Genomic DNA, 13583 nt, shown 5'->3' with positions numbered 1-13583 from the left:
GTATTATGTTGAAGTGTTTACAGATATTTGACCTGAACATGAAGGATCCAAACTCACTTTTAGTCATGAGGGATGCAGCAAGAATCTCCCCATATTATTTTGCAAAGCAGATTAATGCAGAAGCAGAATCCTGCTTTTGCAGACCTAATTCAGAGACCCAGTATATGTTGTGGAAGGACTTGCTGTGATCCCACTGCATTTCGATCTAGTCCATAATTTTAAACTTAGTTACATTCCTGATTTTCACATTTCCTCAGCTGGCAGACTCCTAAATTGCTCTCATGAGGACAAAACTTAATTGCAAAATCTTCAGCTTCCTTCAACAGGCTTGACTTTTCTCAGTTACTGTCCCTCAAACCTTTTGAAGCAGTCTACAGACACAATAACCCACACTTTCAGACTGAAAATACAGAAGTGAGTCCTGGGGGCAGTCCTGAGGGATAGCTGTATGATCTGCTGTCTGTCCCATGCCATTCCCAAGCTGTTCTTGGACCAGCTCAATCCAGTGGCTGGCATCAGATAAACTCACTTTTGTTTCTTGTCCTGTTATGCCACTCTCAGGAAAAAAGCTGTTATTGCAGGACCTGGTTTGTCTGTAATCCACGTTAAATAGCTGGTAAAGATGATACCAGCATAAGCAATGGCAGAGCCAAATCATCATATAGGAATTCTGGATGAAAATTGCTGGGGTCGGCTGTCACTTGTCTCTGCCCCAGCACAGGAAAAGGTGGTTCTGGGCAGGCCGCGCTTTCGAAGAAGGAGTCTGGACTCTTGCTTTTGGTCTTCAGTTGAGTTTATTGTTCCTTACCTACAAAGTTTTTCTGTCTGTCCAGCCGAGGTCTGATCAGCAAGGCAGCCAAGGGCACTCTCTCCCGCCCACGGGGTGGTTGTCTCTTTTATAGTGAAAACTACGTATTAGATATTTACCTTCTATTTCCAATACTTTTCACTCTTGTTGGCAAGTGCACCTTCACCATGAACCAATCCACACATGCCAACATCATCCTGAACATGGATGCCAAGGAGAAGAAAGAAGGACAGGGCATGCCCAAATCCCTCCATCTTGGGACTCCTGACCCCCATGTACAGGATTCCAAACCCCCCTGTACAACATACAAAACCCCACTGTACAGTGCTCCAAAATTTTTCCCTTCACCCTGTGATTGCTACTACTATGCTACTTAAACTTTTGTGACCTGTAATTCTTCATATCAGGTTGGCAATTTGCTCCATGAATTAAGATTGAATTTCCAGGTGTCTTTGGCTTCCTGCCAGGGTCTCCAAGCCCCTGCCAGGGCTTTGAGACATCCAGGGCATCCAGAGAGATGCTCTGGGTTCCGACAGAAAATGACCAAAAAACACAACTGTTGCTAAGATTTCTTAAAGATCTACGTTTCATGGTATCCCCTGTCCATGGAGCGCTGCTGGTATCTAACAAACCTGCAATGCAACTTGTCTTTCCATGGGTCAGGAACAACAGCTTTTCTTTCTGCTCTGTCTCTTACAAACAAGATTTACTGCATTTGAGGTTTCTCTCATTCATATGCACACATTTCCTCTGTGTGTACATATCTGTTTTTAATACACTTTGTTTCTTTTTATGCCTTTGTTCCTCCTCTCTTTTTTATTATTTTGCACTTTAGAACATTTTTCTTTCTCTTAGGTCCTGCTGGATATCCTCTCTGTCTTTAGATATGCCCATTCCCTTTCTGCTGTATTCATAGACCTATTATTCTAAGTAGCCTTTCAGGAGATTTCTCTGGTTTTTATCCTCCATTACATTAGTATAGTCTATATTACTGCAACACCCAGAAGCAGCAACCTGTGCACTCCAAAGAGTCACTGCACAAACATCCTGGCAGGAACAAATGAAGTCCTCAGAATAAAACAGGGCAGAAAAGGCAGGGAGACAAGGAAAGCACAGAGCTCAAGTGACTTCCCAAAGGAGACAAAGCTGCTCATTGACACAAGAACCACCTGTGGGCCTGATTCTTTCTTGTCCTGAACCTTGTGTCTCAGTTTGCAGCTGTGCATTCATACTCCTTCATTGTCACTGTGGCACCATTCTTCTTTCCATAAAGTCACTGTAAAACACATGAAACACACAGCAGCTCAAAATTAAAGACTTTAACCATTTCCACCACATATGGAATGATTTCCCACCTCCCGGAGAAGACCGTACAGATGCAGATGTACACACAGCCCTTGCTACTGCACTTGCTCCGTGTTCCTTTAATTCTCTGCATGCTAATGCATCTCAAAGTGCCCCAGATTACAAACCCCTACACTGCATCAGCTGCTTTCTCTAATGATGGTCCTCAGCTACTTTGTCCTGCTGACCAACAGCACATCAGGTGTTATGAATAGAAAGCTATCTATTTTTTTTAGGTGGCAGAGTTAAAAACAAGTCAGACCAGTTGTTGTAAGTTAGTTGCACTGCCAAAGAAAAGTTCTTCAATTACCTGTTAATGGCCGGTGATTAACCATGGTCCCCCTGATGCTGGCCGCTTGCCAGGGAGGGACACGGGACAGACCCTCTAAGTACCAGGAAAATAGCAGTGACATCTGCCAGTATGCAGATGAGAAATGCATTGCGCCCCGAATTTTTACAGTTTTACAGGAAAAACCCCTAAAATTACGAGCCAACAAGTGACCTAAGTGACGTCTAAGGATGGGAGCGTAGTCCTGTACCTGCTTGGACCCTTTTTGCTTCTCACCCTAACCTGAAAAGATGTTGGTTAGAGAGACGCCCAGGGGTGTTAGACAAAAAAAGCCAGGAATCTGCGACTCTCCCGTGAGGATGGAATCCCCAGCTCTGCCTGCAGACCAGCGGACAAAGCTGCATCACCCTCCTTCTCCGTGCCACGCCTGGGAGCAACGGCGGCGTGGGCGCGACCTGTCGATTTCTCCCCACCTGAGCTGATTCTTTTTAATAAAGGCATTAAAAAGGAGAAAAGATCTCCTGCCCATTCATTTCAGAAGGGGATCAAAGAATCATTTAGGTTGGAAAAGGCCTCTGATATCATCCATTTTGTCAGCTAGACCACGGCCCAGTCTACCCTGGGTAATACATTTCAATGTCTAATTCACCTTTTCTGGGAAGGAATTCTTCCTGATGTCCACCCTGAACCTCTCCTGGTGCAGTTTGAAACTGTGTCCTGCCTGGGAGCAGAGCTCACTTGGCTACAGCCTTTCAGGTAGCTGAAGAGTGATCAGGTCACCCCTGAGCCTCCTTTTCTCCAGGCTAAACACCCCCAGCTCCTGCTGGGTCTGCTGCCTTCTCCAATTTCTCCCACTCATTAAAGGCGGCTGTTTCAAAACCTCCTCCAGTTTCACCTTTTTGCAGTGGCCAAATTCCTCTGCCCTGTCCGGTCAGATCGTCTCAACCTAAGATGGCGCCAGACGCTGTTTTCCCTCCGCGGCGCGAGCCCTCCCTGAGGAAGCCCGGCGGGCGCAGGGAAGGCAGGCAGGCGCTGTCCCGGGACACGCCGCGCGCGCCCTCCGCGCCAGGAGCGGCGCTGTGGAGCCGCGGCGCCGCTCCGCCCCCGCCTTGGTGGTGCAGCCGCGGCCCGGAAGCGGCGGCGGAGCAATGGCGGCGGACGGGAGGGCAGCGGCGGCGGCGGCGGAGCTGCCACCGGAGGGGGACGTGGAAGGCGGCAGCAGCGAGCCGGAGGGCGGCTCCTGGCAGCTGCTGGAGGAGGAGGAGGAGGAGGACGGGGAAGATGCCGGCTACGTGCTGTACAGGTACGGCGGCGCGGGGCCTGGCCGGACCGAACCCTCGCGTCGCGGCACGGCACGGCACGGCACGGCACGGCACGGAGCTGGAGCTTCTGGGAGGAGCAGGGACGCCTTTAACTAGATCGGGTTGCTCAAGGCTTTATCCAGCATGGCTTCCAACACTGCCAGAGCGGGTGCATACACAGCTTCTCTGGGCAGCCTGGTCCGGTGTCTCGCCACCTTACAGTCAAAGAATTTCTTCCCAGTGTCTAACCTGAATTTTCCCTCTCTCAGTTTGTACCCATTACTCCTTGTCCCATCATGAGAGTTTCTGATGGAAAATCCCTCTCCAGCTTCTCTGTAGGTCCCCGTTAGATACTGGAAGGCTGCTCTGAGGTCTTCACACGGCCCTCTCCTCTCCTCTCCTCTCCTCTTCTCAGCCCCAACTTTTTCTGTTTGTCTTTGTAAGGGTGGTCCAGTCCTCTTTTCAGCATTGTGGCCCTGCTGTGCTCCAACACTTCCATGTCCTTCTTATGCTGGGGACACCTTTATGTATTTATATGCTGGTCTGTGTTGCAGACAATAACGTAGCTAAAATAGTAGGGACTGTTCAGAGCAAGGATGTGTTAGTGGATTTGTGTGTGTCGTGGTTTGAGTAGCATTTTGTGCTTTTTAGAAGCATTGAAAACACAAAAACATGTATTTACAGGGACAGGAAGGAATGGGCTGATATTGAACCTGTTCCTCAAAATGATGGGCCAAATCCTGTTGTTCAGATCATCTACAGTGAAAAATGTAAGTCTTAAATATATTCTGCCTTTAACCATTGTTGAAACAAGACTTCATGTTTTGGATAACATTTTCTAGAGTGATACTGTGAAGAAATTAGTTCATTGTGTTATGGTGCTTGTGTGTGGTGTTTTCACCAAGCATCTTTGAAGCTGAATCTTCTCCTGAGATGTTAATAGCCAAGAGTCTCCTTTAGAATCCTATTGGCAGACAGTGTGGTTCGTGTCTCAAGGCATTTCCAGCCCACAAGTGGAAACAAAACATGAAGTTCTTGCAGCTGGTGAAGTAGTGTGAGTAAGCAGCACAGATCCTTTATGATTGTTATTCTGATGGTGTGTTTCTAACATACTTGTGCAGCTTTGTGGTGTGCTGACATCCTGCACAGGTCTCAGTGGAAAATGCTTTCCTATCAACAGGTATGATTAGTTTTACAGAGGTGTATTTAGAGCACAGAAAGTAGGAAGCAATTCCAAAGGATTGTGAACCTTGCCCCTGTTCAGGCCGTTGGCTGAGGTGCTATTCTCTGTTCAGTCCGAGATGTCTATGATTACTTCCGGGCTGTTCTGCAGCGGGACGAGAGAAGTGAAAGAGCTTTCAAGTTAACAGCAGATGCCATTGAGTTAAATGCTGCAAACTATACAGTATGGTATGTAGTAATCTTGGAATTATTTCTATGGTCATTTGTCTGCCTACCTTTTAAGTCTTTAATGTTTTGTTTGTTGAATTAGGGCGTGAATTTGCATGGAGCAGAAGAGTAGCTTTCCAGTGAGCTTCCAAAGAAAGCCTTTGTTCAGTATTTCCCATGCCTCATTTTAAATCAGTGTTTTTCATTCATTCATTTGGCTCTAAGGGTATTATCAGTCAGGGTCAGGGTTAGCCACAAAAAGGACTTTGCTGTTTAAAATTAGATTACTTACCTGATAATGTGTCCATGGCACAATGCTGAAGATGCTCTCACGTGACTTTGAGAAGAAGCATAAAAACATGATGGAAAATAATTCATGTATTTACTACTAACAATAAGCTACTAATACTTTGTGCATTTTAAAAGATCTGTCAAGTTAGGTAATAAATAAACAGTGAATTTCTGATATTCAGATTAGAGCCTTTTACTCACAAGCTGACAAGTAGTCCTTGTACTTCTTCATTCCGCTAATTTCCATAAAATCAGAAAGTTTACATTGTTTCAAGCTCAGAAGTCATAGTTTCTGTGACAGAAAACTATCATGGGTACAGGTTAACTTGAACATCTTAGATAATGTACTGTTGCATCCACTCATATTCTAGTTCTCTGCTGTTCAATAATTTAACAGAACTAGATATGTGGTTAAGGATTTTGCATTAGTTTTAGCTTTTTGCACTGTTTTTAGCTCAATGTCATTTACAAGAACTGTGAACAAAGGTGATTCCATGTTCTTCTCTGTGAATTTTAGGAAAATCCTTTTACAGTGTTCAAATGCTTGACTTTTATACAGGCATTTCCGGAGAGTCCTCCTGCAGTCTTTGGGAAAGGATCTCCATGAGGAACTTAAGTACATTACAGCTATCATTGAAGATCAGCCAAAGAACTACCAAGTCTGGTAAAATCATGCTTTCTTTTCTGTTCTTAATATTTTTGCAGATAATGTTTGCTTTGCAAATTGTCCACTTGTTGTGGAGGAGTTAAATGGAGTTGCATCATGTCAGAGCTCCTTTCAGATATGTGTTCTAAGCATACGATTATGACATGCTAAGCAGGTGTTGTTTTCTTGTTAATTTCAATTTTTAGACTGCCAAAATAAGTCTGACAGGTTAAAAAAAATAAAAGACTTGTGAAAAGGCAACTGAGAACACACATAGAAATTAGTATTTTTTTGTTTTATTGTGTTCTGGAGTTTGCCTGCCTGTTGTTGGGTTTTTTCCAAAATCAATGGAAAAAGTGGAGAAATTATGTAGTACTAGAAAACTTTACTCTGCTGATGACTTTGACCATGAGTATGAAACTATGTTGCTTCAGATGAACGTTACTTGTCTAAAATAAGATGATTGGCCATTGTGTATATGTGGTTCGATTTTTTTATCGTATAAATATGCATCTGTTATTTCTCAGAGCCAAGTGAAATATTCTGGTATGCTTAATTTGAAGTATTTAACTAGTGGGGTTTTTTTTTCCCCTAAGTGGTACACTTGCTATAAGCTGCTACTATATAGAACACACACTCACCAAAAAAATTTAGACTTCACTCCTCTCGTCATTAGGCATCACAGACGGGTGCTGGTTGAGTGGCTGCAGGATCCATCCCGAGAGCTTGAGTTCATAGCTGACATTCTTAACCAAGATGCCAAAAATTACCATGCCTGGCAACACAGACAGTGGGTTATTCAGGTATTGTATCCACAGAACTCTTGATTCTTTAAGTAAACTGCATTTTAAATGTGTGGCAGAGGTTAGCTGTAAACTTGCCTTTTAGGAAATGAGTTCAAAGAATTGGATTGTTGTCTACTGCCTGTTTTGTGTGTGAATTTAATTATGAGCTAATACCATTGTGTACCACTGAGTAATGTAGCATGTTCGTAGTTCACCCATACTTTTTTTTAAACTTTCTGTTGATTTCCTAAAAAAAGGGCTGTATCTGATGTTCAGGCAACTTAAAAACAACAATGTATTTTAAAAAAGAAAAACTTTTGATTGTGATACTCTCTCTTCCTTCCCTTTCTGTAGGAGTTCAAATTATGGGACAATGAACTGGACTACGTAGACCAGCTTCTGAGAGAAGATGTGAGAAACAACTCTGTTTGGAACCAACGGCACTTTGTCATTTTCAACACCACTGGCTATGATGACCCAGCAGTCCTAGACAGAGAAGTCCGGTTAGTAGTGCTATTCAGGCTCATATTAAACAGTCTCCATTACATGAAAGCAAAGGAATACTTTCACAGTCCCCATGGACTTTGTTTCCTGATTTTTATTCACTTCGGGGACTAACACTCATGGTTAGCAGATAAAGTGTCAGACTGAAGCAAGCTCTGCTTTCCCTGGGCAAGCTACTATCATGAATCGGTTTTCCTGATCTGCTGTTTATTGTGCAAACAAAACTTTGGGGTTTATGGTGAACTAGTTCTATTTGGACAAGCTGCAGAAGATCTGTGACACTGCTGTACTGTTCATTAGTATTCTACTCCTAGAAAGTTTGCAAAGAGGCACTCTTCAGCTCTGGTGCCTGGACCAACTCTACCCTTTTCCTTCTTCCCTGACCCTACTGTCTGCAGCAAATAAAACTGTGCAGCCACCTTTGTTTTTTCTCTTAAATATGTTACCACAGAGGCGTTACCGTGCTTTCTAATAGGCCCAGCCTTGGCCAATGGCACATCCATCCTTGGAGCCACCAGGGATTGGCTTTGATGGACATAGAAGAAGCTTCTGGCAGCTTCTCATAGAAGCCACCCGTGTAGACCTTGGCCCCAGTACCAAAAAACAGGCCATGCAAACCCAATACAGTGGATTGTAGGAAGAGCAGTTACCTTTTGTGAGGAATTTGATGCAGCTGGTAAAAGAAAGCTTTCAGGAGTATGTGGTTGGCACAAAGAGAACTGCCTGTGTGAGATGGCTAGTTTCCAGGAAAAAGAGTTTTGTGCTCACTGTTTCTAGTTGCATGTTTGTAACTGAAGACAAACTGGGCTCCTTGACATATTTTACATGGTGGTAAGAGAAGCCTCTTCATACAGTTTTCACATCTCTGACTGCTGATTAGGGTTGATGGTTATGAGAAGATATTTGTCAAAAGTGAAGAAGTAATTAAGGTACTGTGATTTTTCATAGAGTTATTTTTCAGAAGAAAGATTGAATCTGAATCCTTTGGTACATTATTCATAGAGGATCCCAGCCCTCACCATCTTCCATGACTGACTTTGCAATCTTCTAGAAGTTTTACTTCTCTTCCAGTTTATAACCTTCCTGTAGATCAGTGAATCTGAACCATTTCCATTAGTTGGATATCTTCAACTTTTTATCTCCAGAGTTTAGAGTGGACATCCTCTCCTGATCTTCTCAAGATAACCATCTTAAGAACCAGACTGGCTAAAATTAAGACTTCCCAGATGTCATTATAGAACTGCTGGTTGGGTTATAAACTCGTTCTTTGTCAAAGTGACTGCAGAATGTTTAAAAACAATTACAGTTGTGGGTATTTTTTTTAGTACTCCTGTTACATCAGATACTCCTGTATCTGCAGCTTCTGAAAATCATCAGAATGCCCGGTTATGCTGGGAAAAGCCAGAAGATAAATATGCTTTGTGTAGATTAAATGTAGGTTTGTGGCTGTATTGGAGATGCCTTCTGTTGCTTTGCTTTTACAGCAATTGTCTCACTGCTGCTTTCACAGAAATGCTGCAGAAGGCTGTGTGAGCTGAAAGCTCAAGCTCTGTCTTTCTGTGGGTTTGCCTGAGTGCAGCCTGATGAAAAAGTTCTGCAAATAGGTACAGAGCATACCACTTGCAATCATATTAACAGAGCTCAGTTACTCTGGCCATTTTCAGCCCCTTGCCATTTCTGAGCATCAAGATACAAGTTATTCCTTTAGCATACCTGGAGCGTGTATTATGTTGTTTTCTTAGTGTTTTTGCTAGTAATTTTGAGAACTGATACATTATTTTATAAATTTCAGCAAGTTGAACACTTAAAACATAGTGTCTGCCTCTTAGAGACTCCTGGTGATTATATTGTGAGCCATTTTTGATCTGCCCAGGTGAGATGATCTGCAAAAAGAGTGAAGTATAGGCTAGAGAGATAGAATTTGGAAGCTTCTGAGCACATTCAGGTAATTTCTAACTGCATTGTTATCGGTTGCATTCATGACCTATTACCTTCTTCTTGCAGGTACACTCTTGAGATGATCACAGCAGTGCCACATAATGAGAGTGCTTGGAACTACTTAAAAGGGTAAGGTGTATTTCTCCATGAGGCAAAGAATCTGTGAAAGGTATCTGATGCCTACTTCTTAATTGAAAAGAACTTTTTGCTTTTTGTTCTCATGTAGTGTGCTTAAGCAGGCAGGAAAATACTGTCACAAAGGGTTATTATATTCAAACCTAATTTCTCTGCAACTTTTCACTAAGCTTCTGGCCCTGTAGTTTTTGTGGGAGGACTACAGGTACTTCTCATGCTTTTAAAAACTTGACCTGTAATGTTACCGTGTTGAAAAGCATAAATAGGAAATAACTATCATTCTTTCAGTCAAATTCCTGTACAGCTGATCAAAAACTATACCAGCTTACTACAACATGAGGCTATACTAGTGGTGCATGCAGCTTTCTGACTTACTTGTATTTGCAGCCTGATTTCAAGCCTAATGTCCATGTAAAGGAATCATAACAAAAATGCAATTATTTACACCAGATTTCCCATTGTTGTGTGTCAAGCCTATTAACCTTTCTTCTAGGATTCTACAGGATCGTGGTCTTTCTAAATATCCAAATCTGCTGGAGGAACTGTTGAATTTACAGCCCAGTCACAGTTCACCCTATCTGATAGCCTTTCTTGTGGACATATATGAAGATATGCTAGAAAACCAGTGCGATAACAAGGAAGAAACACTGAACAAGGCATTGGAGGTACGTTTTTTCTTCTCAGGGATGCTGCCTATTCTCTCTGGTTTTATAGCTTGACAAAATGAGACTGATTTTCATAAATAGGACAGGTTAGTTGTTAATCACAAGAGGTCTGTGAAGAGTTTAACACAAAAGCCAGACAATCACAAGGATCTTATGAATTTAAATATAAATAATGACTAGCCAGTTATGAAATTACTCTTAAATTTTCTTCATGTGGTGGTGAAGGAAGGTGTGTAATGCTACCTGCAGGAGAAGGAAGATATTTGAACAACTGAGGAGTTTTCAATGTTTACTTTGTAGCATTAACTCACTCTCTTCTCTCTAGGTTAGTGAATTTATCTCAGAATATCCATGTCCAAACAACCTCAGCTGAGCTCCCTTGGCCCTTCTTAGCTCTTTCTAAGAAAGTTGATTTCGAAGAATTAGCTTGTGGCCGGCAGGCACTGTAATCAGTAAGAAATGTCAGGCACCACTTCCTACAGAGCGCTAATTATTTCTGCCATTGTTGTGTATCTCCCAGAGCTTCATACTTGGCTGCTCCTTGGTGCAGTTTGTAGTGCAGTTTTTACGAGAACGCTTTCCATTCACTGTGGGACTGACTGGAACTCGATGTTATTAGATCTGCAGTTTCGCCTGGAGCCTCTGTGTTCCAATGTTTTTCTTTCTCAGCATTTTTCCTTTGTTGTGTTCCAGGACCAGATTGTAAACAAGTGCAATTGGCCCTTTTATACTATTTCATTGATTTTGACTTCTCTATTTAGACATCAAAGCTCTTAATTTCTTAACTCCATTTCACTGAGTAAGGCAATGTCATCTGCATAATAAAAAGGAATTTACTAAAATATTTGTAGTGTTCAGACTGTGTAAAATTTACACAGCTTCTCCTGTAAGTAGTATTGACTTCTACTGTGCTGCTTACCCAGATAAAAATTTTTTTAAAAACCCAAACATGTATAGAAGTATCTGCACCAACTCTTAATGTTGCGTGAGAGAAGGTTACTGACTTTCATGGAGAACCTTTTTGGGACAGTATGCTGAGGAAAAACACAGAAATAAAAGATCTCCTGTCAGTGCATCAAGAGTACTGAAGATTCAAGAGCAGGATGATCTTTCAGTGTTTAGAATTAAGTGGTCTATGGCCTGTTGGATGACTAAAGTACATTTGAGATTCTCAGGAAGTATAGTGTGCTCTACTACAGGGTGCATTGGGCTAGCATGGATGATGAGTGGTAGGCATGGAAACGAGTCAAGGGGAACTCCTACAACTGAAATGGACCTGGAATGATTTTTGTGCAGTGTCAGATTGGTTGGCTACCAACTGGGGTTGTCATCAGTTTGATGTCATTAAACAGTTACAAATCCCATTAATACAACAAATGTTGCAGAGGAACATATTTCTAACACTATCTGAAAGACATGTTGTATGCATTTTATAATTACTGATTCTGTAAGCTTTTTGGTTTAATACTCCAGACTCTTGTTTTTCTTTCATAGTTGTGTGAAATTCTGGCTAAAGAAAAGGACACCATCCGAAAAGAGTACTGGAGATACATTGGAAGGTCCCTTAAGAGCAGGCACAGTTCAGGCACTGAACAGAGCAGCACAATGACGGAGAAAGAGCAGTAACTGAAGATGGAAGAAAACAGTGTTAAGCTCTCAAACTGTTCTAAAGCTGTACTAAGTAGGGTCATCAACAAGTTCAAAGTCCATTTGTAGGTATTGCAATGGAAGAGGAATGCAGACTGCTGTATAGTCCTGAGTTGCTGCTGCTACTGTTGATGGCTCTAGCTGCAGTCAAGAAATGTATTAAGGCTTAATTATTGAAATGTACCAGGTAAAGGTTTTAGTTCCTAACTAAAAATACATAAATATGAACCTACTACATTGACAGTGCTCAGTTAATGGTTGGCCTTGTTCTTAGAGGTTTTTTCCAACATAAGTTACTCTACAACTCTGTGAAGCACTAAAAGCATGTCTCATGTCGTGGCTTACCGACTTGCGGTTCCTAACACTGTCTCACAAGTTTGCTGCAGTAGTGACTGCAGGTAACTTAATTATAGGGGATATATGAGTAACCTGGTTAGTGCACATAGGCAGTGCAGCTGTTGCCTTATGTGGGATCAGCTGTGTAACACTGTCAGCCTATGCTGTTGTATGCAACTAACACCAAGTGTAATTTTGTAATAAAAATAACTTAGAGCATTTGTCTGATTTTTTAATGTGTTTCTTTTGGTCCTTGTAAATGCATAGTTTGTTTTTTTCAGATGTTAATAGAGGTAAAATATCCCCTTGTATAAGTATTGGATTCTGTTGCATTGCGATGTCTTTTGTACTGGAGTATTCTTATCCCAGAAACTTTCAGTACACCTGAAATATTCAGTGGAGCCCTGAATTCCTCCCTGCACAGATAGAAAAATGATTAGAGGATCCTAGGGGGATCCTGGTGGGGGCAGGAGTGTGTATACCTGCACCAGAAAAATGCATCTACCCTGTTTTCAGCAAATGGTTGTTGTAAACTGTGTTCTTATGGAGTGTTTGTCTGATATGAAATACTTTATTGGAAATTATCATAAAGGGAACAAACAAATGCTGGTATTTATTCCATAATATGCAGTCTTTTAGACACTAAACATTAAAAGGTGTTAACTGTGATTAAAAAATAGTGGATATTATTTTTAAAACTTGAAATTCTTTAATTTAATGCACTCTTGAAATTCAAAACAACTCACAGGGAGTGGAATTGATGTACAAAAGCTATGTAATTTTGTAGTGGTTTTGCTGCTTTTTCAGCAGTAGAGAAAACTTTTGAAGTGACAAATGAACATGCAAAACAGTCATGGACTTCAAATTTTTGGAGATTGGTTAACCTGGGGCTTCTTTTTTTTCTTTCTTTTCTTTTTTTTTTTTTAACATGTTTGGGGTTTTTTACTATATTTGAAACTCCAGTACAAAGCAAAAAGTGTGTTTCTACCCCTATGAGTTGCTCCTAATTGAAACTGTACTAAATATGGAGTACTGAACAGCCAGGGTGTTCAAGGTCTTTGGGACAAAGTAATGTGTTTGCCACAATGAGTCAAGAAAGCTTAGAAAAGATGAAATGGTCAAATACAATCGTTTAAATAAATATCATCAATGAAGAGGAAAAAGAATTTTTCCTCTGCATATGGTGTTAATACTTTCCTGTATCTTTCACAAAATTCAGAGGACACCTGGAATAAAGCAGTGTATTCTTTACAGACACTAGCATAAGTTGCAGCAGTAAGTCATAACAAGGTAAGATTGATAAAGAGTGTCCACAGGGACGGTGTATTTCAGGATGTGATCTCAGTCACTTGTGGGCTGAGACAAGAGCTTAGATTTAGCCATATAGACTTCCTAGTGGCAAGAATAGGTAGGATTCCTCAACAAAACCTTTCTGGGCATATGGTCAACCTATGGCCTTCTCATTCTTGAAAATTATGTCTATAAGTAATGAATAAGATTCTAAC

General features: G+C 41.6%; 1 protein-coding gene and 1 long non-coding RNA gene across 3 annotated transcripts; one reads left to right on the top strand and one right to left on the bottom strand.

Annotated features, from left to right (window-relative positions):
* Window positions 1-1232: 1232 nt before the first annotated feature.
* On the bottom strand, window positions 1233-3473 carry LOC120509488. Of its 2 annotated transcripts, none has more exons than XR_005629281.1 (3): window positions 3337-3473; window positions 2463-2535; window positions 1233-2084 (listed from the first exon to the last, which is right to left on the bottom strand). It is a non-coding gene; the product is annotated as an uncharacterized LOC120509488 (long non-coding RNA). The 2 variants fall into 2 exon arrangements; XR_005629280.1 differs by having other exon boundaries at window positions 3091-3443.
* A 97-nt stretch (window positions 3474-3570) lies between these two features.
* Window positions 3571-12744, top strand: FNTA (farnesyltransferase, CAAX box, alpha). Its single transcript, XM_039724130.1, has 9 exons — window positions 3571-3744; window positions 4427-4512; window positions 5038-5152; window positions 5982-6086; window positions 6745-6871; window positions 7208-7356; window positions 9362-9424; window positions 9924-10095; window positions 11590-12744. Exons 1-9 carry the CDS (start codon window positions 3590-3592, stop codon window positions 11719-11721), a joined length of 1104 nt encoding a protein of 367 aa, XP_039580064.1. The 5' UTR covers window positions 3571-3589; the 3' UTR covers window positions 11722-12744.
* The last annotated feature ends 839 nt before the right edge of the window (window positions 12745-13583 follow it).

Source organism: Passer montanus, unplaced genomic scaffold (genome assembly GCF_014805655.1).
Source record: "Passer montanus isolate IOZ18808 unplaced genomic scaffold, ASM1480565v1 scaffold52, whole genome shotgun sequence".
Lineage (NCBI taxonomy): Eukaryota > Metazoa > Chordata > Aves > Passeriformes > Passeridae > Passer > Passer montanus.
Note: the sequence above shows the minus strand (reverse complement) of the source record. Positions and strands in the feature narration are given on the sequence as shown.

Bases quoted from the DNA above. Each gene is read 5' to 3' on its own strand.
- FNTA (XM_039724130.1), top strand. From the start codon at position 3,590: ATGGCGGCGGACGGGAGGGCAGCGGCGGCGGCGGCGGAGCTGCCACCG. The intron at 4,513-5,037 runs GTAAGTCTTAAA...TTCTCTGTTCAG, and splicing joins GATCATCTACAGTGAAAAAT to TCCGAGATGTCTATGATTAC. The intron at 9,425-9,923 runs GTAAGGTGTATT...CCTTTCTTCTAG, and splicing joins GCTTGGAACTACTTAAAAGG to GATTCTACAGGATCGTGGTC.